General features: G+C 44.7%; 10 protein-coding genes across 10 annotated transcripts; 7 read left to right on the top strand and 3 right to left on the bottom strand.

Annotated features, from left to right (window-relative positions):
• Window positions 1-2,790: 2,790 nt before the first annotated feature.
• On the top strand, window positions 2,791-3,094 carry BJ212DRAFT_1477883 (uncharacterized protein; the record flags this gene model as incomplete). The annotated part of the gene is made up of 2 exons (XM_041339619.1): window positions 2,791-2,907; window positions 2,960-3,094. The coding sequence occupies 2 exons, from the start codon at window positions 2,791-2,793 to the stop codon at window positions 3,092-3,094; spliced, it is 252 nt and encodes an 83-aa protein (XP_041196795.1).
• Window positions 3,095-7,085: 3,991 nt separating this feature from the next.
• On the top strand, window positions 7,086-8,573 carry BJ212DRAFT_1264183 (uncharacterized protein; the record flags this gene model as incomplete). The annotated part of the gene is made up of 3 exons (XM_041330407.1): window positions 7,086-7,230; window positions 7,473-7,513; window positions 7,956-8,573. Coding segments are annotated over 3 exons (804 nt in total), but the record flags the coding sequence as incomplete, so codon positions are not given.
• Window positions 8,574-9,219: 646 nt separating this feature from the next.
• Window positions 9,220-9,737, top strand: BJ212DRAFT_1264972 (uncharacterized protein; the record flags this gene model as incomplete). Its single annotated transcript, XM_041330454.1, has 2 exons — window positions 9,220-9,620; window positions 9,674-9,737. The coding sequence occupies 2 exons, from the start codon at window positions 9,220-9,222 to the stop codon at window positions 9,735-9,737; spliced, it is 465 nt and encodes a 154-aa protein (XP_041196793.1).
• A 102-nt stretch (window positions 9,738-9,839) lies between these two features.
• Window positions 9,840-10,250, top strand: BJ212DRAFT_1477881 (uncharacterized protein; the record flags this gene model as incomplete). Its single annotated transcript, XM_041339618.1, has 1 exon — window positions 9,840-10,250. One exon carries the CDS (start codon window positions 9,840-9,842, stop codon window positions 10,248-10,250), a length of 411 nt encoding a protein of 136 aa, XP_041196792.1.
• A 2,340-nt stretch (window positions 10,251-12,590) lies between these two features.
• Window positions 12,591-13,399, top strand: BJ212DRAFT_1335530 (uncharacterized protein). Its single transcript, XM_041334912.1, has 3 exons — window positions 12,591-12,855; window positions 12,904-13,183; window positions 13,246-13,399. Exons 1-3 carry the CDS (start codon window positions 12,824-12,826, stop codon window positions 13,249-13,251), a joined length of 318 nt encoding a protein of 105 aa, XP_041196791.1. The 5' UTR covers window positions 12,591-12,823; the 3' UTR covers window positions 13,252-13,399.
• Window positions 13,400-17,536: 4,137 nt separating this feature from the next.
• On the bottom strand, window positions 17,537-18,405 carry BJ212DRAFT_1445389 (uncharacterized protein; the record flags this gene model as incomplete). The annotated part of the gene is made up of 4 exons (XM_041338106.1): window positions 17,537-17,752; window positions 17,828-17,959; window positions 18,044-18,335; window positions 18,392-18,405. The coding sequence occupies 4 exons, from the start codon at window positions 18,403-18,405 to the stop codon at window positions 17,537-17,539; spliced, it is 654 nt and encodes a 217-aa protein (XP_041196790.1).
• An 83-nt stretch (window positions 18,406-18,488) lies between these two features.
• On the bottom strand, window positions 18,489-20,102 carry BJ212DRAFT_1335518 (oxidoreductase). The gene is made up of 7 exons (XM_041334911.1): window positions 19,881-20,102; window positions 19,696-19,827; window positions 19,413-19,646; window positions 19,225-19,351; window positions 18,976-19,161; window positions 18,793-18,917; window positions 18,489-18,740 (listed from the first exon to the last, which is right to left on the bottom strand). Exons 1-7 carry the CDS (start codon window positions 19,983-19,985, stop codon window positions 18,642-18,644), a joined length of 1,008 nt encoding a protein of 335 aa, XP_041196789.1. The 5' UTR covers window positions 19,986-20,102; the 3' UTR covers window positions 18,489-18,641.
• Window positions 20,103-20,121: 19 nt separating this feature from the next.
• On the top strand, window positions 20,122-21,426 carry BJ212DRAFT_1457495 (uncharacterized protein). The gene is made up of 4 exons (XM_041338880.1): window positions 20,122-20,428; window positions 20,526-20,619; window positions 20,678-20,779; window positions 20,834-21,426. The coding sequence occupies exons 1-4, from the start codon at window positions 20,246-20,248 to the stop codon at window positions 21,301-21,303; spliced, it is 849 nt and encodes a 282-aa protein (XP_041196788.1). The 5' UTR covers window positions 20,122-20,245; the 3' UTR covers window positions 21,304-21,426.
• A 67-nt stretch (window positions 21,427-21,493) lies between these two features.
• On the top strand, window positions 21,494-22,360 carry BJ212DRAFT_1335513 (uncharacterized protein). Its single transcript, XM_041334910.1, has 5 exons — window positions 21,494-21,662; window positions 21,720-21,798; window positions 21,845-21,855; window positions 21,938-22,019; window positions 22,074-22,360. Exons 1-5 carry the CDS (start codon window positions 21,510-21,512, stop codon window positions 22,076-22,078), a joined length of 330 nt encoding a protein of 109 aa, XP_041196787.1. The 5' UTR covers window positions 21,494-21,509; the 3' UTR covers window positions 22,079-22,360.
• A 2,434-nt stretch (window positions 22,361-24,794) lies between these two features.
• Window positions 24,795-26,057, bottom strand: BJ212DRAFT_1297295 (uncharacterized protein; the record flags this gene model as incomplete). Its single annotated transcript, XM_041332561.1, has 6 exons — window positions 24,795-24,900; window positions 24,936-25,352; window positions 25,411-25,501; window positions 25,576-25,642; window positions 25,746-25,873; window positions 25,949-26,057. 6 exons carry the CDS (start codon window positions 26,055-26,057, stop codon window positions 24,795-24,797), a joined length of 918 nt encoding a protein of 305 aa, XP_041196786.1.
• Between the last annotated feature and the right edge of the window lie 1,245 nt (window positions 26,058-27,302).

Genomic DNA, 27,302 nt, shown 5'->3' with positions numbered 1-27,302 from the left:
TAATGCAGCATTTGTGGGAGGTTACCTGCTATACAGCCTGGTGGTTTTATTCTACCTGGTTGTAAATAGGGGTTCTACAATACAAGCCTAGCTTTATCCGGCAAGACAGATAATGTAGAGTATGTAGATAGAACTTTATCTAGTCTTGTGTTTGACTAGACAAATAGAATAGATTCTGTAGGTAAGTCTCTTTAGTCCTATGTTTGACTAGATAGAGAATAGAGTTTGTGGGTGAGTCTCTCTAGTCCTATACTTGACTAGACAGAAAATAAAGAATAGGTGCGTACTATGCACAAAACTAGGTAGCAAATAATGCTAATGATATTCCCCTGCCTTGATATACTACAGGACTTATAAAAGGGAACTTGGTAGAAGCTGATTGGATTTCCCTGCCTAAATGCAAAGGGTTTAATCCAAGGAAGATGATATGATACAAGAGCAGATGATCCAACAAAGGAATCTGCAGGCACAGATAATATGGCTTGACTTGGTACTTCTAGTCCTCTGAAACTATATGTCAGATGCACACTAGACAGCACAGGTACAGTCAAGAAAAGAATAAATGATCTCAGAGCAAGTAAACCAAATGTACTTGGTCTGCACTTCCTGGCTAACACAAAGAGTGTCAATGTCAGAGAAAGTGGAAGAATTGGAGTGTTCTTTTAAATAATAAAAGAAGTTCTTATTCTTATGGGTGGAGAAGTGCTCTCCTTAAATACATGAGATGGAGAAACTGTATAGTACCAAGAAATAAGGTTGGAAAGAGAAATGACATCAGGGTTTGCATCATAAATGACCTCATTGTGGAGGCAAAGTGGAGCAAAAGTGGAGCCAAGTGGAGCAGAACATTCTAGCATCCAATGACATCACTATGACATCATAGATGGCTTCATAGTATCCAACAGAATATTCCAGAAATTTCTGTGGAGCTATATGACATCATCAGACATCATACCCTGCAGGTACATTTTGTGGAGTCTCTGGGAGGTCAAAGAATCAAGTAGGTAAAGAAATGAAAGACAAAATATGAAGAAAATAAAGTAGAATAAATCATAAGACAGAACACATCAAAACACTGGCTTTTTAGATAGGGTTTTGGTAGGCTTTTATCTTTTCTCCTTGGTTATTTCTAGTCAAAGTAAATAAGCCAAATGAATAGGCAATAACCTAAGCTTTTGTATGACTATCAACTTTGACCAGGACAATATATGATTTCTTCATCATATTTGACTTTTCTTCAACACACCATATTTTTGCATGATTGGAGCATGCAAAGTGAAATATTGCACTTGAGTCTGTACTCAAAGTACATTTTGTGTAGTCTGAGGACTAAGCTAACAGACTATGGAAATGTGGGATGATATGTCATATACATGTTCTGCATGATTCCCAAATCATGCAGGACACTGTGAACTTGAGGAGCTGGCACCTTAGTCTTATTGAAGTACAATTGTGATAGTCATTGTATTTCACCTCAACTTATATAAGACCCTCAAGTAAGAAGACATCACATTTCAACTTTGCTTGATGTTGCTTGATTTTAGGTGCAGGGTGAGGTGAAAACCTCATTCAGACTTAGGTTGACTTTGCTTGATTTTTGTGCTATTGTGTTGTTTGATTGTGGTTGATCTGATGTGTAGGGTGAGGTAAAAACCTTGTTCAGACTGTGCTTGACTTTGCTTGATTTTGCTTGATCTGACATGTAGGTGAAGGTGAAACCCTTGTTTAGACTGGGCTTGACTTTGCTTCATTTTTGCTATTGTGTTGCTGCTGTGTTGCTTGATCTGATGGGTGAAAACATTGTCCACACTTTGGTTCATTTTGTGTGATTTTTGCTATTTTTTGCTATTGTCTGGCTTGATCTGATGCATAGGCTTAGGTCAAAACCTTGTTCAGACTTGGGTTCATTTTGTGTGATTTTTGATATTTGATGGTCTTGGTGTTGCTTGATTGTGCTTAATTTTATGCTGTTGTATTGCTTGTCTTGGTATCATAAACTCTTGTTATTGTATTGCTTGATTTGCTATAGTATTTTTATCCGAGACAACAAGAAAGCTATTGGGCAGGTGGTGAGTTTCTAAGCTTTAATGGGCATGGGGGTGGGGGAAATCTGACAGATGATTGCCTTGCTTATCCTTATCCTTGACTCTTGTATTTGTAATTATTGTATGATATGGTATTGTAGTCTGTTGCATTGTTATTGTAAGTTATTGTATTGTAGTCTATCACATTTCTTATCCTTGTCTTGAACCCAGGACACTTTGAATGTCTCATCATATTTGGATGTGATGTGGATATGAAATGAGCATGTGCTGGATTTGACACAGGAATACTTTGTATCATTGTTTTCCAGCACCCATTGGCAGTGTCTTCTTGACTCTGACATCATTATAGCATGAAAGGTGAAGCTATAGAAACAAGTGCACATTGGATGTGCAAGTAAATAGACTCAATGCCACCCCTGCATTGGGATGGATCTATGCATAAAAAAGGTCAGTCAAGTACAAAGTAGAGATAAACACCCGCATTTCTGCTAGCCCTTTAGTAATGGAGTCGATCTCCTTCAAAGATCTAAGAATAGTGGAGAAGGTGTCAATGGGACCAGGAACAGACTGTATGTTGTTAGTTGCTGAAGCAGGAGTGTGCACAATTTCCAAGTCTGGGTCATTTTTCATGCCTGTTACACCTTTTGTGGCATTGGCAATTCTTTCATTCACAAACTCCTTGTCCAGTTGTTCAGACTGATGATGGAACTCAGGATATTATCAAGCCAGGGAAAGAGAACTAAGGATGTTCTGGGCAATGATTGCACAGACACAGACTATTGGTGACCTCAGAGAGGCCATCAAAGACAAGAAGAAGCAACAATTTGACCATGTTTATGCTGACCATCTTGAACTGTGGCAGGTGAGTGATCTGATGCTTATGATTGGATGCTGATGTTCTGATCATTTGAAAGGTCAAGATCAATTTGAATGACCTACACTTACTCAACACAATTGTGGATGAAAGCATGGAGTTGAAGCTGTTAATGGAACTGTCCAAAGTGTTCATGGATGGAGTAGAGCATGGATGTATTCATGTCATGGTATGACATCCTGCCATTGCATGAGGCAGAAGTATGGAAGACCCAACCAATCATATGGTGGAGCTCAACAAAGGTGAGGCTACACCACCCAGTTTTTGACTCACCACTCAAAATGTATTACCCATGAAGAGTTCAAGAATGCTCTTCACTTAAGCTATCCCCCCACATCAGTAGCTGCTAAATCCAAAGAATATTGCAATATACAGGGCAGGCTCACTAAGATATATGATGGTCAATATGCCCACAAAAAACCAGCTGATATGACTGCACCACCAATACAGTTGTTCAACCCAGCATTCACTTACTTGTCCAGCAAAGCATTCAATCCTGAATATGTTGTACCTGATGAGACACTGCATGACATTTTGAAGCTCATGACTAATTTTTTGGCTATCCATGCCAGTGAGAATAAATGCCAACTGTCATATCTCGTATGCCAGACCTAGATCCCACAATATTCCCATGCCTTCTGGACCTACATCTGGAGCCCATCTCCAACTCATCCCCAGATCCTCTTCTGCTGCATGCTCCACACCTCAGTAGAATTAGCTCCACTATGGATTTACCCCTGTGCTCTGGACCTCCAAATCTTCACTACTAGCCTGACTTTACCTCCTCTCAGATTCTGGACTACATCTACCACCTCACATATTTCCATCCTGTTTCCACCTTGCCTTCCAGATCCCCAGATCTCCGGATATTAACTGTTACTATCTCTGGATCTATTCCCACCCTCCGTCCAAGATCCTGTGCCTATCCCCATTTAGGCATCTCCACCTTTCCGGTTCTTGGTTATCTCTGTTTCCATCTTGCTGATTGATCCTTGTACTAGTTTCATCTCCGAGTTCATTTACTTATGTTCTGTCTCACTTACTAATGTATTTCTGCATGCTCATGCATAGCCTTATTCCTTGGCTTACTGATCCTCTCAGATAGCCTCTAGTATATAACCTGTTAAGGTCATACTCAAGGCTAAACAGATCCAAAGGGCTTCAGCCTCAGCTTGTGCACTGTGCCCCTTACTCGAGTATTGCCCCTTATTTTAGGAAGACAAGACTAACATGTCCGGAGGGTTGGATGAGTAGCATAGCAGATCCAGATGACTTCCGGATGCAGGATAAGTATTGTAAGGCTAATCCGGATGAGTCCAGACTAGAAACTAATGGTAGTGGACTGTCATAGATAGAGGCGGATATGGATAGACTATAGGAATAAATCCTAAGTCTCAGGGGGTGACGAGAGTAGAGATACTCAGGTCCGGAGGACAGGAATGAGCAGAACTAAGTTGATATTTGAACTAAGATGTTACAGAGATTTACAGGAGGTTATATACTGTAGGTATCTAATGGAATGATCAATCAGCAGGGTCTGAGGCTATGTATGAAGCATATGGATAGTCTATTGGTAAGTAGAAACAGATCACAAATAATGAAATGGAAATGAAGCATAGGTAATGGATCGGTGAGCAGGACGGATATACAGATAATCAAAATACCGGAGTTAGGGGATTACCAAAAGGAGACAAGCACTGGTTGTGGATTTGGATGAATTGTGGACCAGACCAGTGTAGAGACCCCATCCTCTACAGCCGTATAATAGGCATATTTTCGCGTTTTGGCCTTTGCGCTGAAGCCCCCAATAAGTGCGATACATGCACAGTATTTGCGACGATGCGTGCTTTCACACGCTTCGAACGCGCTACGAGCGCACTTTCATGTCCTTGTCGCCAACCATCCGCATGTCCTGTCCTTGTCCTCCAAGGTCCATTGGTGCATGATTCTATCTATTTTTACTTCAAACACATATCACAGAGTTACATATGGTATGCAATTACACATTGCCTCACTATTTTTACTGCAGTTACATCACTTACGATATTTACCGCTACCTATTCACTTCTGAAGCCTGGGAATGCGCTTACAAGGCATTACATGTCTCTGAGTAAATTTGAGTTACGGGGTTCCCTTCCACTAGTATCCTGATAGCAGCAGAGAGTAGAATTGACTACCACCTTTGTCGATTTTCACACTTGAACTGGAAAAGGGATCAATTAGTCTCCATCATCTCCCACCAATCCAAGAAAAATATCAGTACCGCTCGCCTTGAGGTCTAGAGCCTAGCCACAAAGCGCACATCTTCATGTACCTATCACATCCAGCGCACTTTGGTGCCTATCATCGCATTCCATACTCTTGCACTCCACCAGGCCCTCTGTTGAGAGCTAGTTCTTGGCATTTCCCCTCAATTTTTTAGAGGAATCCTTTCTCAGTGGCAATCCCCTTGGGTCGAGTTTGACTCGCATCCAGGAGAGCTCTGAAGAGTTCTTATCTTTAGTTTCCCCCCCCCCCATCCAAATTCCTCGCCTTCACCGGATGAGTGGACAGATTGGATGACAAGATGTTGGGGGGGGATAAGATGATGATGAGATAAGATCGATCTGAGATCCAGATATGCAGATATGACATAACCCCTGTACAACTCCAGTAGAGTCCTCAGTCTGAATATCAACTTAGACTTGCCCAACCTTCTTCTGGACTTCAAGTCCATCTGAGTCTTGTCCTTTTCCATAAGGCCTAGGGATGGATTCCTTAGGCCAGAAATCCAGACATTTCATATTTGTCCCCTATGTCTCTGTCCCAAGTCTAGGGATTGCTTTCCTAGGCTGGAGTCTTGCCTTTCTGGCACTTACCTTCTCTCTGGACTTTGGTTCACTTCCTGTCTCTCCAACTCTACCTAAGGGTAGTCTACCTCTGTTTGCTTCTACATCAGACTTTGTCTGATGTAGCCCCTATTCCTTCTGGACCTCCTGTCTTCCATACCTCCATACCTCCTGTTTTCAGTACCTCCAGATGTCCTGTCCTTCATACCTCCAGAAGTCCTTTGGACTTCATTAGACTATCATCAGATTTCATCTGACATGAAGGGCTCATACTTGGGTAAGGGGCACAGTGTATGAGCTGAGGCCAAGCCCCTCTGAGTCAGTCTCTCCCTCCCTTGAACACAGTTCTTAATACTAACATAATACTACTTCTCTGTTGGAGAAGGTGATCCAACAACCTTTGCTTCTCACAAAAGGTCATCATGGCAAATGTATGTCCAATGCCATAGCCATTCATCCCCATAACCATATTCTGATGCACCTCATGGTAGTTGATGAAAAGAATGAATTTGGAGACAGGTTCCATCATATCCGCATATCTGGATCTCAGATCTGATCCACATCTTATCTCCATCCAACATCCCCTCATCCAATCTGTCCACTCATCTGGTTGGATCCACAACCAGCACTCATCTCCTTTTGGTAACCCTCTGACTCCAGTACTTTGGTTATCTGTATATCTGCCCTGCTCACTGATCCGTTACCTATGTTTCATTTCTGTTTCATTAATAGTGATCTGGTTCCTACTTACTAATAGACTATCCATATGCTTCATACATAGCCTCAGACCCTACTTATTGATCATTCCATTAGATACCTACAGTATATAACCTCCTGTAAATCTCTGTAGCACCTCAGTTTGAATATTATTTTAGTTCTGCTCATTCCTATCCTTCATACTTGAGTACCTCTACTCTTGTCACCCTCCGAGACTTAGGATTGATTTCTATAGTCTATCCACATCCACCTCTGTCTACAACAGTCCATTACCAATAGTTTCTAGTCTGGACTTGTCCAGATTAGTCTTATGATACTTATCCTACATCTGGAAGTCATCGGATCCACTACACTACTCGTCCAACCCTCCGGACACATTAGTCTTGTCCTCTTTAAATAAGGGGTAATACTTGGGTAAGGGGCACAGCACACAAGCTGAGGCTAAAGCCCTTAGGATCCATCAGCCCTTGAGGATGACCTTAACAGGTTCAGACCCTTCAATCTAGGCATCATTCTTCTTTGCACATGCAACTCATGAGGTGCAATGTTTTGGCACTCCAGTCTGTGTTACTCTCTTCACTGATGCTCGTCACATAGCACCCAGAACTTTGCTCAAAGTGCAGTTGTCCTGCCTTGTTGTTTGCTCACACTGGACCTTGGCTAGTAGCTCTGGAAACAGTCTTCATGGAGAAGTATATAGTTCAACAGCTGATAGACTTCATCTGGATGTCAGCTTGCTCTACACTTGATCATGACAAGGAATTGGGTATATTGAAGATAAGGACTAAGGGCTATGGGAGAAACTGATGAATACTAGGAGAACTCTACAGTGAGACCTGGATGTGAGACAGGACTCAACCCAAAGGACTGCTACTGAGAGAGAGTCCTTGAAATGACTGAGAGAGACTCTGAAACTGAATGCATGCTATGAGACACATGAAGTGTGAATGCTGGAAGAAGTGCAATTAAGACATGCACAAAAGCACACTGGGGCGATAGAAGCAAGAGTGCACATGAGAAAAGCAGCACACACGATGGGAGTCAGAAGTGTAGAGGCTAAGGACTAACTGGAGACTGAATCCAGTGAGAGGAGGATCAGGCTGACACAAGGCAGTCACATCTAGGCAAGTGCACACAAATTCAGACTTTTGAGGGCTTCAAACTTGCTCTAGAGTGCAAATTACTGCTGCTACACAGAGGTGGGAGGTGCTAAGATATATGGTACCCTCAAAACTATAAGTCCCTTCCCTATATCAAATGCTAGGCAACACTTGTAGTGCAAATAGGTAGCAATGTCTATATGTAATGGTGCTTATGTACTTACAACGCTGTAGTCAATCCAGAAGGTACTTCAGAGTGCTAAGAACATAGGGAAAAATGCACCAGTGGACTTAGTGAGGACATGGACAGATAGATGGACTATAGCAGAGGACCCAGGGCAGATGTGTGGGATGTGCAAGTGCATTAGCATGTGCATGGCATTTGGTGTAGGCACATGATAGTGTAAGTGACTTATCCTGGGGATTAGAGCTAGAGTATGAATGGAAAGGAATGGTACATCATCCTATAAGGGCCACATATGAGCAGTCTTTGGAACAAAATGCTTCCTGCATAACTTACCTGGTGAAGACAAAGGAGGACAACCCAATCAATGTTGTTATAAAGTTCATCACCAGGTATGGTAAGGACATCCACAATATGATAGTGGAAGCTGGGTTTGTGCCAAAGCTTTTGTATCATGGAAAATTTGATATTGTAGAGGGGATGCCATTATATGGCACCCTGCAGATGGTAGTAATGGAATATGTGGACAAAATAACAGCCTATAGTTCACCACAACTGCCTCCCAGCCTTCACCAAGAGCTCATGAAGGTGATTGAGTATTGTCATGGGAAGGGTTTTGCATTTGGTAATCTTCAGAAGCCAAATGTCATGATCACAAAGGATGGCAAAGTGCAACTGATTGATTTTGACTGGGCTGAATGTGAAGGCAAGGTCACATATCCTGTATCTATCTCTCCTGCTATTGACTGGCCAGAGGGGGTGCAAGAATTAGGGCCTATATTGAAACAACATGATCATGATATGCTAGTGTGCTACCACAATTAGACTCAATGCTTCTGCTTTATGATGTGTTGCCACCATCTTCAAGTTATGTGTGCCTACATCCCATGTATGGACTGTAATCTGCTATTGCCCTGTCTCACTGCTTTGCCATCAGGCTCAGCAGACCCATGTCTTATAATTACATACCAGACAGTGTTGTAATGTTTTGAACAACTGTCTTTGCAACTTTGTGAACATGTGATAAATTATAAGGCTTTCTCTCTATCTATTTGTTGCCAGAGTTTATAAGAGTGCAGACATCTCCAATGCTTAGAGACCTGTAGATATCCAATATGAGCAAGCTCAAATGAGACCTACAGTGTACACTCATAGCAGACCCTTTAATGGTCACTCAATCCTCTGCCTACCATCAAACTCTGGAGACAAATAACCCAATGTTTTATATCATTTACTCATTTGTTTCTTGAAAGTAGTTTCATAAATCTTATGTCTCATCCCATGCAACACCAGCCTTAACACTATACAAAGATAAGTAGCAACAACTGTCACAAAGCCAGTTCATTAATGGTAACAGTAAATTTGAAGGTTATGACATCTATTGCACATGCATACTCCAAGATCAAACTACACAACATATGACCTTCAAAGAGCTCAAGATTCACTCAATCCACATACACACGCAGACATCATGCTCCTAGGCAACGAGGAAAGCGAACCTGGTGAACTTGCTCCTCACCCTTATTGGTATGCACATGTTATCGGCATTTTTCATGTGTATGCCAGATACCTTGGTTCAGATTCTCACAACCAAGCTTCACAATGTATTGATTTCCTTTGGGTGCACTGGTTCTGTCGAGACTCTAATCATAAATCTGGCTGGGTCGCATGTCAGCTGCACCAGATTGGCTTTTATGATGCCAATGAGGTCAGAGCAGATGCTTTTGGATTTATCGACCCTGCACAAGTGATTCGTGGTGTCCATGTCATCCTGGGATTCACACATGGTTCCACTGGGAACCTTCTTCCTCCATCAATAGCTCGCCAGCCTCATGATGGTGGTATGGACTACAGCTGGTACTATGTCAACCAGTTGGTGTTTTTTCTGACTTGCAAAACAAATACTTGACTTACATTTTTTGTAGATTCGTAGACTGCGATATGTTCATGCAGTTCTGTGGCAGTGGCATTGGACACAAGACCACATGAGCGGGAACACAAACATTCTATGATGACCAGGACTCACTTGACTCAGTGCCTTTCACAAAGGAAAGTGAGTGTACTGGTATGTTTTACGTTCCAGGGTCTCTGATGAATGAGGATATCAACTCAGAGTTCGGTGATGAGCATGGAGACACCCTGGTAAATGCAGACATGCATAGCCTCAGCAGTTCCGGTGGAGAGCACATGGACACAGGAAGCTGGTCTGCACTGGAAAATGAGTTTGCTGAATCAGAGAATGTCCAAAGTGCCACTTATGAGTCCAATGCAGATTTGTTTAATGGAGATGAGGAATCAGATGATGAAGCTGATGAGGGTGCAGGCTCAGAATTGGAGGATGAGTGCAGCAAATTCAGGTATGGAGATCTGGAGGAGCGCATAATAGAGGATGACAATGAAGATGATGCCAGTGATGGTGTTAGTGAGATTGATCTTGGTGACAAGGATGGGGAGGGTGCTGCAGAAAACAAGGAAGACTATGATGACTATGGAGAGTATTAAAATGTACCATGATAGCTAAATTTTTCATTACATGACACTCCACGGCACATCCGTCACTACTAAATATTGTATAAATGCTCATCTTGCCTCCACAAGCAATTTGCAAGCCTTGCAATGCCTGGTGTGACAACTGTAAGGCCTGTAGCCATATTGGGAACCCTACGCCAGGTTTATGGTATCTGCCGAGGTCTTGTCATCTTTCACCACTTTTGCTGACTAGCTTCACACCCATTGTGCCTTCAGCACAGGAAGCAAATGGAGCACTTCGTGCTCCTTTTTGGCTTCCTGGCCTTGGCTGCATCCTAGCATGTGCAATAAATAATTGACATGTGCTGCACTCAAACAGGCAACAGTAGGCATGCTCAATTCTTACGATGTCAAGTTCAAGGTGTGTCAAGTCCTACCGTGCCTTAAGCCAAACAACATAGCTGACCAGCAAGACTAGACGAGACTCCATTTGGGTTGCCGAAGCCAAGCTTACTGTGTCTTATCACCCCACCATCGCATAACACATTGTCCTTGTTATGCAGCGAAAACAAGAGTTCCATGATCTCTTAAATGTCCTTTCTGCCTCGTCGTCTATGTTGGGCATCTCAAAATGCGCTCGTCTCGAACTTGAGCATGTCATTTTCCCTGATGGCGACAATGATGACCACAGTCATCATACTGCCGCATCTCTCACAAGAACAAGCACAGCGCTTCAAGTATTTGCAAGTATGCTGTCTGGTGTCTCACGCAGCCCATACAATCAATGGAGAAAATGTTTTGAATTCTGCTGAGCTGGCCAGACTGAGATTTTCGACATGAATACAGGTATGTTTTGTATTGGATCATCAGCGCTATCTTCCCCAAGATCTTTCAGGGCCCACCTTCCTTGTCCATCTGCTCGAACAAAACCCCATCTTCCAATTAACTGGTGGAGTGGGGGACCCCTAGGCGAGGGGTGGAGTAGCAGCCGGGTAGCACCATAGCTTAGTCAGCCACTCAGTGTCCTTCGGGCTTTGTCGTAGCATAGTGCTCTTCACCACTTTGCCTTGCTCACGACACGCAGGCACACAGTCATGGATACACTGCTCCACTGGCAAGAGACCACAGCGCGCAGTCCGATATCAACTGGTGTGCTTTCTCCTTCGGTATGGCTCATGCAGCACAAATCCACTCCAAGCTGCCCACAAACTTGCGATTGGATTCAGAACAGTGTTCCTGTACTGCCGGCTAAGTCCTCTGCTGAGCACCATTGACGTCTTGTGAAACATTATAGATGCCATATGAAGAATTAATAGTGTTGTATACTATGTTCCGTGCTGGATAACTCATCACTGGTCAGTGGATGTCATGAACTCTGCTGACTTCAAATCAGTTTCCTTTTTTGTAGTTTACCAATACTTACATATCTTCCACTTTGGTTCTCTCCTTTCTCAGTTTCGTGCTCACCTGTTTTGATAGGTATAGCCTACACACTTGTATTTGTATATTCTAACATCGTCTGTTTTGATAGCTGTTGTAGGTTGTTGCTCGGCGTCTCGCCTCAGGCTTTTCTCTCTCTGATAGTGGACTACAGTGAAGTTTCTATGTTCAAACATAAACTTTGAAGTTCATCAGTGTGTTCACTTTGGTAGCTTCGGCAACCCAAATGGAGTCTCGCCTAGTCTTGCCGGTCGGCTATGTTGTTTGGCTTAAGGCACGGTAGGACTTGACACACCTTGAACTTGGCATCGTAAGAATTGAGCACGCCTAGTGTTAAGTCGGAGCTCGAAAACCCGTGACCGGGCCACGCGAGAAAGCCACGCGAGATTCCCAAAAACAGGTTTAAGCGAGCTAAGCGTTCTTAAGCGTTCTTAAGCGAATCTAAGCGCATCTAAGCGCATCTAAGCGCTCCTAAGCGTTCCTAAGCGTTCCTAAGCGTTCCTAAGCGTATCTAAGCGTATCTATGCGAAAGCCACGCGAGCTGGCGAGACGATTCCCACCCGTCGCATCCTACTTTATAGATTATAGATGTAGTAGTGTACTTGTCCTTATAGGTAGACCTACCATTAACAGAGTTCTTTTCAAGAGACTGAGATTGTACTTGTCCTTATAGACTCCTCGTCCCTCTCGCTCGTATAATCACCGCAAGCGCCTCTCCCACTCCAAGTCATACTGAGTTTTTCGCGATCATGAATTACAATCCGTGAGCAGTCACGTGTCTGATAATTCTTATGAGATGACTACCGCCAGGTTTGGTCAAGAACTTTGTAACTAAACGCTAACGCTCTGACAGACTCTTTCATTCCAGTACGAAATTCCCGAAGCTAGCGCTTCCGCTTATTAAAACCCATGGGTTTACCCGAGAGGCGCTATCCTGGTGCTATCCCCACCCGCACCACTAGCTCACCCTCTCCCGGACGCTAGCGTGACTGCGCTGTTTGGCCCAGGAGACGATGCGTGGACGACACTTGTACATACGTGGCTTGATGACAGAAAGCGTCGGATGAAGGAAGGGGCGACAAGGAGGATGGGAATAGGAGATGTGTTGAAGGCGAGGCTGAAGAGTAACGAACCGGTGCTGGAGCACCTTCCAGAGGTAGTAATTGATGTTTTATTTGTTGAAGACATTCAAGTTGATGTTTGTTCCTCGCCGTCGTGCAAATCACTTGTACTTAGTGCTTTTTAGGCGTTTCCTCTCCTCGCTTCCTCTTCCTCATTACACCCTCGCCGCCGAACTTCACCAACTCACTTCCCCAAAAACAGCACCCACATTCTTAGATTCGCTCCTCGAGAATGCTGAGCATGCAGGAAAGGCTTTGGATGAGACAGCTTTGTTTGGGAGTTATAATTGGAACAGCTGGAGAGGGATCGTAAGGAGTTTCTGGGGTGTTGGATTGATTTTGAGGTGTGTAGTTTTGGGGTGTTGTTCATACGACATACTGATGCTGCTATTGCATGGTTATATAGTGCGTTCCTAACCACTACATCCCCGAAGTCAATACATGACGCGAATGTTGTTTCTAAGCAGGTATAAATCATTTCGGGTACCGCTTTTCTCGCCTGTAAAGTTTAGACCGCATGATCAATATGATATAGTGTGTTCCTACCCCCATCATATCCCTATCTAAACGTCACTCATCCCAATAGTATCTTGCAACTACCGACTGCTTGATGAGATTTTGAATTGATTTTCTTGGTTTTGAACTGAGTTTAGCACTGACCGGACATAATAGAGTTGAGGTAGAGGTGACCAGTGATACTTATCAATCCAGAGAAATTGGGAGGAGGAGATTTGAATCAGGGGTATACTGCATGCGTTCGGCAGCCCGAACAAGTCAGAGGTGAGTCCTCTTTCAGTGTTTGGCATTCATGGCGGCGCCCATTTACTGATCACTGTCATCAAGTCTGTTTTTCTGATGACACACCAAGTCCAATGGGATACTGTCTTGTTTGGATGAGCTGCTACGCTCCCCTGGCCAGGCCAGCGAGACGGAGACATGCACGTGCTCGCTGATAATATAGTTTTTGCTCTCCTGTGCCATCCAAGTTTCATGAATCTTCTCGAGCCTGTACAATTCGAAGGGAAACAAGTCAGATATCCTGCAGTCGTGAGCCGCTTGGTGCGTCCGAATCTTCCATCATTCTTTTCTTTATCTTGACCCCTCATTTCTGTGTTGATCTAGTATCACAATGGAACCTTCATTCTGAAGTGATGCTACAGGATGTTACAGTCGATTGGAAAGGAGCGCCGTGCTACAATCACTTTTTCTCGGCTGAGTCTCCTGATGAGAGATGGTGTTCTCTGAGCTATGGTATCGTATATCCACTAAATCAATTCACTAAATCAATCGTGGATTAGGATGGCGGTGAAAATTGGCGGCGTCGTCGTCGTATCAACTGCACTATGTATTGAGTGAAATACATTTTGCCAAGTACAGCAAGAACAAATGGAAACAAGTCGCCTTTGTCAACAGTTTTCGATCTTCTAAAATCCTGTGTTCAAACATTTCGGCTCGGGCGCAGTGTGATGGCTTGGCAAATTCACCACACAATTCCCGCAAGCTAGTTCAAGAATTCAATCAATCAAAGTATGTTATTCATTTTGGCGATGTTATAGCTCGAAGGACTGGATGGCTGTATATCTAGCACGCACGAGCGCATGACATCATCGTACGTCCACCAGGTTCGCCACTCCCTCACATGCTGACTGCGACACGTTGGTCTGAGATTTATTGTAGCTTTTGTATTACTTTGCGATGCTTGACATACATTATTTTTCGGATCTAATATTATACTACTTCGGTGCACCAAAAAAAGTATGCAACATACTACGACACTTCGAACATCATTTTCATGCTCCATGCAGAATGCCCGACATACTGGAACGGGCACGGACTGCAAGGGAAACCCAGGCCAGACCTCTATGGTGGGAGGCTGCGGTTCTATCTATTGAGGACTGACTACGAGCCAGGACTCCAGGACCCCTGGCACTCCCAACCTGATCTGTCCTGCCGGAGCGCCCCGCTCCAATACGCTAAGCAGATTGAGTATACACAGAACTGGCAGATGGCACATCTACGCGCTCCTGGAACGCAATTGAAGTCATGCCGGTTCCCGTATGAGGGTCGGTCTGGAGCCTAGCGCGAACGCTAAGAATCAGGCGCGGTCCCAGCACAAGCATCTGCACCACCAAGAAAAATCGACGAACACCAAGATAGATCTGAGTTGCTATGGACAATTTGTGCTGTACAAACAATGAACTGTAGTCCCATGCATAGGTCAGTGACAGATCGGCATACCACTGAGAGTGTTGGAGACAAGTAACCGAGGGTGAAGCAAGAAACAACAACAAAGCTAGCATGTGCAGAACGTCAGTGGAACACAGAACCACATTCATATTATGAGCTCACCTCGTAAAATAAGCCACGTGCGTTTGAAGTAACACCGTGAAGCAGTCCGCAATAATCCCTCCTGCCGAATGTCGTCGCAGTTCACGAAAGTGTTTTACAGCAATCCAGACTGCGAGACCCAACGCGAGGACCTCCCATACAGTGGTGAACACCCAAAGGACAGACCATAGTAGGACATTTCCCTCAACGTCAACATAGCACAGAGAGACGCCTGAGGAAATGAGTATTGCTGATACCCATCAATGTAATGAAGTCTTTCAACGACAATTAAGCTCACCCCCCGAAATATACTTCGTTGTTATTGCCGCAATAACACCGTCGGCGATGTTGACAGCCAAAAAGACGACAGCAAGAAGTATTAGTACTCTTCTTGATCGCTGATACATGGCATGTAACCGGGTAATCATGATGACTTGCATCATGTTTCAGTCAAGTCGGGGTATTGCAGCTGTGAAACCCACCGCCCAGTATTGCAGTTATGACTCCATGCATCCAATTTAATGTGAGCAACATAATACGACCTGACAATTCCAATTAGCGACCAGTGTCAGAGGTTCGCACACTCCGAATAAACTCACAGCTGTGACAGTCATTATTTGAGCCAACAAGCCCGTCAAGAATCTCACTCACTCCTACATTGGAGTGCAGTTGATTGAATGGGAACGGAGACATCGATATAGAATACTCACTGCATTTATCGCTGAGATTGACGGAACAGATACTATATGCCGTTGGTCAGAAGAAACAAACGAAGTGCATATGAGAAGACACACCCAGTATACTGATGCTTATTGTGAGAGATGACTGATCAGCACGCCAATTACTTGGTCTTCCAAACTTACACAGCATAAATTATTCCAACATAGCGCACCTAAAAAAAAACCTAAATCAGTCCTGCTTGCCAACCACACTTAATACACGAACTACATACACTGAGGTATAGCAAGGTCATGAGGGACCACCGTGACCTCTGCAGCGAATTGAGAGCTGTTCTTCTGAAGTGGGACTCTGCTCACCCAAATTAACTCAACCTATAAATCAAAACTTAGCGAGGTGGCTGCTCCGGAACTGGTACCAACCTACCTCTTGTCCGAACGTAAGTGCTGGGGAAATCATGAGCATTCTGACAATTCTTTTATACCATGTCGCTCACTCCAATCGTACATTACTCCAACAGAGGAGGCAACTGCGAAAGGTTAGATTAAGGCATTGCTACGGCTCCCCACGAACCAGCAAAATAGTTGCCAATACGATTCGAATCGATGAGCGGCCACCAACTAGGATCGTCTGAGCGTAGGGTCATACTATTACTAGTAATAGTGTGAGGGAGTGGCGACCTTGGTAGATGTATGATGCCATGCGCTCATGCGTGCTAAATATATAGCTATCCAGTCTTTCAGGCTATGGCATCACTGAAATGAACAACGTACCCAGTGTTCCTGCTTTGATTGATTCTTGAACTAGCTTGTGGGAATTGTGGATGGTGAATCTGCCAAGCCATCACGCAGCGCCGGAATTTTTGAACACCGGATCTGAAAGATCGAAAAACTGTTAGTAAGAGGGACTTGTTTCCCTTTGTTCTTGCTGTACTTGGCAAAATGCACATTACTCAATGCATAGTGCAGTTGATGCGACGACGACGCCATCAATTTTCACCGCCATGCTAATCCATGATTGACTTAGTGAGTATAGGATATCACAGCCGAGAAAAAGTGATTGTAGCTCAGCGCTTCTTTCCAATCGACTGTTGCATCCTGTAGCATCGCTTCAGAATGAAGGTTCCATTGTGGTACTAGATCAAAACAGAAATGAGGGTCAAAATAAAGAAACAGAATTCTGGGAGATTCGGACGCACCAAGCGGCTCTTCCGTTAGACTTGGCGTGTCATCAGAGGAACAGACTTGATGTCAATGATCAGTAATTGGGCGCCGCCATGAATGCCAAACACTGAAAGAAGACTCACCGCTCCGACTCGTTCGGGCTGCCAAATGCATGCGGTATACCCCTGATTCAAATCCCCTCCTCTCAAGTCCTCTGGATTAATAAATATCATTAGTCACCTCTACCTCAATTCTCTCCTGTCCGGTCAGTACTAAACTCAGTTGAAAGCCATGAAAATCGATGCAAAAATCTCATCAAGCAGTTGATGTTTGCAAGATACTGTTGGGATGAGCGACGTTTAGATATGGATACGATGCGGGTAGGAACGCACTATATCATATTGATCATGCAATCTAAATTGTACAGGCGAGAAAAATGACACCCGGAATTACTTATACCTGCTTAGAAACAACATTCGCATCATGCATTAACTCCAGGGATGCAGTAGTTAGGAACGCACTATATGACTATGCAATACCAGCATCGGTATCTCGTATGAGCGACACCCCCAAACCAAACACCTCAGAATCAAACCAACACCCCAGAACTCCTCACAATCCCTCTCCAGCTCTTCCAAATATAACTCGCAAACAAAGCCGTCTCGTCCAAAGCCTTTCCCGCATGCTCAGTATTCTCGAGGAGCGAATCCAAGAATTCTGGTGCTGTCTTTGGGGAAGTTAGTTGGTGAAGTTCGGCGGCCAGATAGATGGCGGAGATTGATGCTCGGCGGGTGTACCAAGACAACTGGTGGGGAGATGTTAGGATTGGTTGACGGTACAGTTAGATTAGTTATATACAGGGAAGAAAAACGTGTCATACCTCCCGCGCATCACTATGAGCGATCCAGCACGCCTGGTTAGAGACTTGAACAGCGTGTTTGATTATCGGAGCAGGGTCCACCGAGAGTAGAGGTAGAAGTAAAGAGGAAGAGGAAGCGAGGAGAGCGAACGCCTAAAGTACCAAGCATAAGTTGTTTGCACGATGGCGAGGAAGTACATCAGTTTGAATATCTTCAGCAAATTAAACATCAATTACCTCTGGAAGGTGCTCCAGCACCGGTTCGTTGCTCTTCAGCCTCGCCTTCAACACATCTCCCATTCCCATCTTCTCTACCGCCTCTTCCTTCATCCGACGCCTTGCATCATCAAGCCACGCATGCACGAGTGTCCTACACGCATCGTCTCCTGGGCCAAACAACGCAGTCACGCTCGCGTCCGGGAGAGGACGAGCTAGCGGTGTGGGTAGGGATAGCACCGACAAGGATAGCGCTTCTCGGGTAAAGCCATGGGTTTTGATAAGCGGAAGCGCGAGCTTTAGGAGTTTGACACTGGAATGGATCTGTGTCAGAGCTATAGCGTCTAGCCACAAAGTTCTTGACCAAACCTGGTGGTAGTCATCTCATAAGAAGTGGCACCAGGCACGTGACTGCACGGATTGTAGCTAGCGCTCATGATCGCTCAGTCTCAGGCTCATACACGAAAAACTCTAAACGTTGCATAGTTCAAAAGTGAGAAACATATAGAAGAAATTATAGGGAAAACTAAGGTAGAGGACAGAAATGTCCGCATGCAGTCGATCACAACAGGAAAGTAAAGCTACTATGGAATATATCCGCAAGCTCAACACCCCAGCCTCAATCGACCAATCCCTTACTCCTCAAGTACTCCCTATGTTCAGCGCGATGCGCAAGCACCTGCTTGTCAACCGAACGTCTCCAAAACGGTATCCCAACCTAAAGTTAATTGTCAACAACGAACCTGAGTATGCGTGAGACGAAAACATGCCAAAGCAATCAAATCCAACACAAAATCGAGAGCACCATTACTCCTGGGCGCACAGCCACGCGTCGAAGCTCGGAACACACTTGTAATGAAATCAGCGGTGATGTGTGCTTGACCTTTCTCGACACCTAGTCAGGCCAAAAGTTAGCGTTAGAGTTGTGGTTGTGGTCTCGTGAGATGACGTACCTGAGAACAATCCAGCGGCAGCCTGGTCCGGTGTCAGACCTTCATCCGCCGCCTCAATCGCTTTAGTAATAACCGGCTTCGTCTTGTTTTCTTCTTCAAAACCAGGTGTATACATTGTCGGAGGGAAGAAGATGTGAGTATCGATGCCATAGAGCATCAGTTCTGAATGCAACGAATCACCCAGTCCTACCAAGCCGCATTATCAGCATCATCAAAAAACCAGGAATAGAGTAGACACCCATTACTTACCACGCAGAGCATGCTTTGGAGGCGAATACGAAGAATATCCAATCAAAGACATATATCCAAGAGTCGAAGACACCAGTACAATCTTCCCCCCCTTCTTATTCTCGCGCACCATTTGCTTAGCAGCAGCCTGTTCGCTAAGAGTCATGTTCTTGTCCGCGATCTAAAATAGAGTTGAACAGCCGACTCACAAATGCAGTCCACGCCTGTATCCAGAACCCGTTCTCCATTCCACGTGAGAGGTCCTCTGGCTGCATTTCGAGGAAGTACATTGGTTTTGCAGTACCTGCACATGTGAAAACGGCATCTGGAACTTGGCCGCCGTGGGCATCGCTAGCAGCTTGAAGAGCAGCTGCAGATCCCTCCGCAGTGTTCAGAGAGAAGGAAAAGGCTTTGAATACTTGGTCTGGGCTTTGGCGATTGGCCTGTGTATGACATTCAGAACGAACGGAAGGCTTTATCACAGACGCGAACCTCGAGTTCTTTTAAAGCATTGTCGAGTTTGGTTTGGTTTCTTGCTACTATAGAAACGTGAGCACCTTTCCGCGCAAGGAGTTTGGCGAGTCCAAGTCCGAGACCTTGACTGCCGCCTGTGATATAGACATGCTAGGGCCAAACGCGTGAATAACTAAATCATTGAGGAAGACTTCTTGGCTCACCAACCCCTTTGGACTCCATTTTTTTGACGAAAACATGAAAGATGACGAGTAGATAAGTATAAGCAGCAATAAAGCCTTGGAAGCCAGTGAGATCCAGTCGAACATATAACTTATTAAGCCTTGGGTGCTTTCAGTTTGATAGACTGGTGGATGATGGAACCAACAGACGTGACGAGGATAAATGAACTCTATGACATGTGTTTAAATCAGAATGGTTCAAGTCGCACAGCCACCGATCGAACCGGCGGTTATGTGCTACTCATATGCTCATAACACGTTTCACCTCCACGTCGTTTATGTGCCGCACAAGGCTTTAAAACTCGTGCTTGTATTTTGAGTAGACAAGGCTCATTCAACCATTTTTCATGTCCCGCATCGCGTTGGAGAGCATCCCTGGTCTTACATTCTACAAAAACGCACTTACAGCAGCGCGACGTACCAGTCCTATTGCTCAGCTGGTATGCATCGGGAAAGCGTGCGGGTTGTATCAGCCGGATGTCGTGCGCTGCACTAATATTGGAGGGTCGGGTACGGACGTTGATTGGAAGGTGAGTATTCACTGTTCAATAGTTAGAGTTTGAGAGACTGCCAGGCTTTAGTAAGCTCCATCGAAGTTATATAGCGGGGTTGACACAATATTTGCAGTGTGAGGCGGACCTCCCGTCCTCTTTACGTTTTGGTCGAGTGGAGGTCTCTTGCGAGGGATGGAACGGCCCTGGTGATCCATACGTCATGAAAGGTCTGATTCTGATCCACGTCGGGTACTTGAAATACGAAGCCTCATAATAATCTCACAGGATCCTGTTCCCTTGAATACAACCTCGTTCAACTCCCGGACGCCCTCCGCGCTGACTCTGGCTCAAGCTGGTCTCACTTCTACACCCAACCGTGGTTCAGCAGTAAGTCTTGAGCACACTCGTCTACCAACGTTTACTTATCCCATACTTGCTCAGATCTCGATTACTCCGGTATCTTCTTCATGTTAGTATGGATCGTAGTCCTGGGCATTATAATCTACAGCTTTATTCAACCTTGCTTGCGTCGTAACACGTCGAACGCCAACTACACCAGCCCTCCCTCATATCCTGGCGATAGGCAAGGCAGGTCAGGATCAGGAGAGTTCCCGGGCTCTTATTACACTAGCCCACCCCCACCATACACCAAAGATGCCGGTTCAGGCAACAGCTCGCAGTGGCAGCCAGGGTTCTGGACTGGCGCTGCACTGGGGGCGCTGGGAAATCACCTTCTGAATCGTCCGTCGGAGTCTCGGGAGTATGACTGGGAGCGGGAGAGGCGCTTGCCAAATAGTATCTCGAGGAGCAGACTTGTGTCTGGGTATGGCAGCCAGGATAGAGGAGAAGGGTCATCTAGTTTGGGTGCGATGAGGACTAGTACGGGGTATGGTGGTTCGAGTAGTAGGTGACGAAGGGCCACGTTCACAATTAATGTACAGATTAATTGTACAAAGAAACCTGCAGTTGTAATTTGCCAAATTACTTGCTGTATGTTATGTGACAGGTACGCAATGAATGATTTTGATTGGGCCCCGCGCAGCGTGATTACATAAGTCACTCCAGCCCCGCGCAACGGTTTCTCCTTTCTTTCTTCTGAACCATACCTTAACGCTTAATGGCTCCAGATCCCGGGAGAGAACACTCATCAATCTTCATTCTTTTCATCTTACCCTACATCCTGCTATCAGGTTATACACTTACCTTGGCGGGCCATGGCATCCTCATAGGTAATTTGTATTACCTGTCTTCGGCAGCCTCGCAGTATCTGGTAAGTCCTTATCTCATCTCATCTATTATGAGTACTCATGATAAACCTGCTGTACAGGGCACACTGAACCACAGCTTGGGGTGTGTTTCCCAACTGGTCAATTGGGTCACCATACTCACATATCTGATTGTTATATGTAAGTGAGTTTCATTGTATTAGTTGTCATCTAACACTATCATTAGCACTCTTCCAGGTTGAGATCCCAATTTTCCCCCTGCTGATCATACTCATTGTTCTCTTCCCCATTATGGAACTTCCATACTGGGCCTTTGTAGGGAGTGGGAAAGAGAAGGTCCATTTTCAGATCTATGGGAGATCCCAGAAGAATCTGCCAGCATGGAACCACTACCTTATTTGGTATGTATACTGTGGCCATTTCTGGCATTACCTTACTAACTAAATATAAATCAGTCTGATTTTTGTACTTTGTATCTAGTGGTTCCTGTGACATGACTGTGGCTCCACAGGGTGTTGTGGTCTAGCTCTAGTGTTGCTGACATGTTCTAACAGGTTGGGCTGGGCTGAGTGTCAGCTTGGGGTGGTATGTGAGCAGGTGGAGCTGCTCAGGAGGGCAGGAAACCTGCTCATGAAATTCAAACATGCCAATGACATAACAAGTAGCTATTCAATGCAACTGTAATGAAGGACTCCACTAAAATTATGACTGCTTGAAGGGGCCACACTTTCAAAGAACTATGGTATGCTAAATGATCATTAAACAAATATAATGGGAGAGGTGGGTGGGTTCTGATAAATTTAAAGAAGTGAGTGAGGAGGTGTGGAATACAATGAACTCAGCAGTACAGGACAGTGAAAAGTGAATGAAGGAAAGGACTGGTGCAACTGCTCAGCTGGACACCTGGTGCTGGGACATTCTGGTAGGCTGCATTACCTGGCACCATTACAATTGAATTCTGACTAAGTGCGAGGCATGAGTAAGTGGCCAGAATAAGGTCTATGTCTGTTTCGAGCAAGATGTCATAGTCGTCTCCTTCTCTCTTAGAGCCAGTTCAGTAACTGCTGTATAAGCAAAATTTTCGAAATTCAGAATTGTGTTTGTCCTGGCATGATATCTGCTGGAAGCTGAGTTTGAATTCAATTGGTATCATTATCATTATCAATCTCCAACAGTATATACAATAGTTTGACAACTTGCTTGATTGCATAGTGCACTATAAGTACTTAATATCATGTTTCCTGATGGGCCTGTGCATATATGGCCCCCTGCTTAGCCCCTTCTCAACCCTGTGTTTGCTAACCCCTTGATCCCACATGAGCACCTTCTGACTGCTCACTGCATTTGGCCAACTGACCAGCATCTGACACTAGTGACAGTCCGCCAGCAAATGCTTCATTACATCATCCTTCTCATCAGTATCCTTATTTCTGCTACCATACAGCTGGTTCTCACACAAATTCCCCAAGTCCCTGAGCCATATCATACTTTGGCACTCTCCGGCCATGAATGGGTCATTGAGCTCATTGTTGGTCATCCTGAACAAATCCATTGTGAGCTTAGGGTGCATGTCCATGTGTTTGAAGGATTGATCATTGAGCTCCATGCCTTTGGTTACATGGATTTGTGATATGTCTTGCTTGAAGAACAACTCACTATCTTTCTATACTCCTGCATGATGGGATTGACAATCTGACATGTTGGTGAGCACTTCCAGCATTCAAATAATATGATTTCTCAGTACATGTTATTTGTATTTTATAAGAATTTATTAGTTCTAACACCTTTATAGCTATTTTCACAAGATGCTCAACATATTTATGTCACCCCCATTCTACAGCAAATACATATCCTTCCCTGGTAACAATTTTCCTGTCCCCACACAAATATGCAACAATCCAAAACACTGGCCTTATTTTAGGGTGCACTATAGGAGCACTGGATGGCAGCCACATTCATGCATTCCCTCCCATGGCTGAGCACCATGTGTATCACAACCACAAAGGATTTGTATTACAGAATTGCCTTTTTGTGTATGGATTTGACTTACAGTTCACATACTCATTGACCAGCTGGGAAGGGTCCATGACAGATGCACAGCTTTGGGATCAAGCACTCGAAGGCAGGTTAAAAATTCCCGCTGGTAAATACCTTCTTGCAGATGCAGGATTTCCTTCCTGTGAACAACTCCTGATTCCATACCATGGTGTTCAATACCACCTGGCTAAATGGGGGTGTGCCAATGTCAGGTAAGTGTTTCACTTGTTTCATATTTAAATCAAACTAATTCATTTTCAGACCTGTCAATAAGGAAGAGCTATTTAATCTTCACCACTCCTCAGCACACAACATCATCAAATGAATCTTCAGCATCCTCAAATGACACTTTTGCATTCTGCTCTTATCCCTGGAGTACAAGATGGATATACAAGCCCACATTCCAGCAGCACTATGCACCATTCACAACTTCATCTGGATTCATGACCTGGCTGAAGACCCTCTGCCACCAATGAATGTTGTCAACAACAACCCGAGCCATCAAGGATATGTTGCGGCAGATGAGAATGGGCTGCAAGTACAAGCTGCAAATGCACATTGCAACCATATTGTGACACACATGTGGGAGGACTATGAGGTGTTCTTATGCAAACAAGACTTGGAAGGCATTGATCACATCTTGGATGTTGATCTTAGTGAGGAAGATGAGGGCGCAGATGATCTCTATCATGGGTGTGCAGGGCAATGAGGAGTATGAGAACAACACGTAGTACATTTGTGATATAGCTAGTACAATGAATAGCCAGTACAATGAAAGCTTGATGTGAGAATGAAACATGATGATTGAAATGAGATGCAGGGCTACAAACGAACGAAGGGACAAGTGTGAGGAAGTAAGAGCTACATCATGGGGTTTTCTTGTTTGGCATGGGCAATTATAGAATGTAAGAATGCCATGCGCAGTTCAGGATCCTTAATATCATTGAAGGTATCACATGCTGCTGGGCTATTCATGAATATATTGATGGCAACCACCTTGTCCTCCCTTGAAAGCTCCAGTTCTGACTGCATGGTCTTGAGTGTGCACAACCTACTATCAGCCACACGAGTCTCTTTGGAAGTGGAAAATGATGTGTTGAGTGAATCCGAGAGGTGGTTGATGGTTCCTTGAAGGTTCATCAACACAGCGGTGTGTCTTGCCACTCATTGTTGACAGCCTTGGCTTCTTCTCTGATTCCAGCCTCGTCAATTGTGAGACCGAAGTGTAGGTGGTCAAAGGGGGAGCTGAATGACCGTGAGTCATTTCTGCATGCAAGCACTTGCCAGCGCTCAAGCCTGAGGACATGGGTGCAGACTTAGTGGGGGCAGATATGGGTGTAGACATAGGGGGGGCAGACATAGGTGCAGGCATAGGGGGGGCAGGCATAGGTGCAGACATAGGTGCAAACATAGCAGGGAGAGACTTAGAAGGGGCAGACATAGTGGGGGCAGACAAGGCAGAGGTAGAAGTGTGGGAAAACATAGTAGGAGGGGCTGCCATTGTAGAGCTGCCATAATCTTCAAATGCAGGATTGGGGGGAGGGGGAACACCCCAACTGATCTCCAGCCAGGCCATGCTAGGAATGAGGTGAATAAAATGATGCTGGTACATGGCACCAATGCCACTGTCATTGGGATTGCCATCATAATTGACATCTGACATACTGTTGTCAGTGCTGTAAGGTGTGCTGCTAGTACTGGCAGCTGGGAGTGGTTTGTTTGATGATGATGAGGCAGGGTTATAGGCAGCAACACCTCATGCAGAGCTGTGGTGGGGCAGAATTTCTTCTATCTTGGAATGGTATGGCCAGCCACAGTTTTTGAAACTCTTCATGGGGAAGTTGGGCTGTAAAGACAAAATAAGTGTCAGATCCAACAGATACCTAGGCAATATCTCTGTGTACCTTCCTGCTAACATACTCCTCCCATACAGCTTCAGCAGCAGGCCCCTCAATGTTGGCCCTGCGCTCATTGTCTCAATGACAGCCTGATTTGTGATTCCAATATGACTCAATGGCATTGTAGATCTGCTTTAACTACATTGCTAAGATCAGTATAGCCATGGTAGTGATCAATGAGAGATAACATACCATTGCCCATTTATTCTTACAATGAGCCCCAGTCTTCACAGGCCCAACTGTCCTCAAGCTCTCAATATATTTTGCAGCTTCATTGAATGTTGCTTCCTTGAAGCTTGTGCCTGCCATCACTGATTTGACTGAGATAAGATATGTGAGGAAGGAGTTGATTTAATTGGGGTTCCACTGGGCTTTAGGCTGAGCCTGCTGAGTACCCTTTCGTGTCATCTCAGCTACTTGTAGCTGGGTACAGAGGATGACAATAGTGACTGTGAGCCAGACTTGCTGGCACTGAGGACCACTAGGGCGATATTTGAGAGTCATGGTTGGAAGGAGAGGCATTTCAAACTCAGCTTTCAGTGGACATCATGCTGAGACAAACACAATTCTGAATTTCGAAAATTTTGCTTATACAGTGGTTACTGAACTGGCTCTTATGCTGCTCACATCTTTATACTTGTTCACTCGATCTTTCTCTACATCTTCTGATCTGCCTGATTCAAAGACATCAAGCACAAACCAGACTTACACCCATTGACAACACTCATGGACAGGTTACAATCTGACCCAAGTTCTCTCATTTGCCCAGACTTCATGAGTGAACAGTATCATGCTTCCTGCACGCCTTTTGTCTCTGCTACCTTCACTGATGCACAGGCTGCTGAGTCTCTTTGAGGAGTCTGGGTGGCAACCAATGAGGACCTATGCATACAATGGAGACAACAAGCAGCTGAAGATGAAAGACTTCATACCAAACAAGCCTGTCTAGCTGAAGAAGAGGCAATTTGTGGTAGGCAAATTCAGCAGCTCAAGGAAAAAGTGGTTCAAACGGATGAAAGGAAGAAGAACTGTTTCAAACACACCAACTTGCTTACATGCCCTCACCCAGACACCAATGAAGATGAGGCCTTTGTTTCAGACTTCACCTTGAGGAAATTAGACAAGGGTCACTTCATAGAGCTGTACTACTGGATCAATGAGGGTCTGGACGAGACCCTATCTCCACTTAGTACCCACAATGACAAAGGACTGATCCCTTCCAAACAGAATGGATCTACTGTCTGGATTAGTGTGGTGGTATCTAAACCATCCAAGCATGTAGTCCCTGATTGCCTTTTACCCCTAGCAGACTTTATGCAAGCTATCCCATGCATCATTGCTACTCTAGAAGAGCAGGACTGGCCCCAACAGCATGTCTTCATGCTTGCTCAGTTTTGAGGGGCAATCATGACTCACTGGTACTGGAACTCCAAAGACAAAGTAGCCAAATGAGCCTTGATGATATACCAAGAAGAACAGCACTGAGCTTGGCACAATGCCATCACGTTGGGCACTGAGGCTTGGGATATCTCTATCATTAGTGACATTGTTCTTGCCTGACTCTTTGATTGAATCCTCTGTGAAACTCGGCATCAGGAACATGATGCTCTGGTATGTTTAATACCCTTAGGACACACACATCAACTAATTCACTTTCCATCTTTTTCTCATATGTGTTGAACTTTGCTGGAATCCCTGTGTTCTGCCATTATGCCTTTGTGCACTTTGCTCACATTGTGAATGGCATCT

The sequence above is a fragment of the Suillus subaureus genome (genome assembly GCF_016647635.1).
Source record: "Suillus subaureus strain MN1 chromosome Unknown BJ212scaffold_6, whole genome shotgun sequence".
NCBI lineage: Eukaryota > Fungi > Basidiomycota > Agaricomycetes > Boletales > Suillaceae > Suillus > Suillus subaureus.
This window is presented reverse-complemented; position numbering and strand designations above follow the sequence as displayed.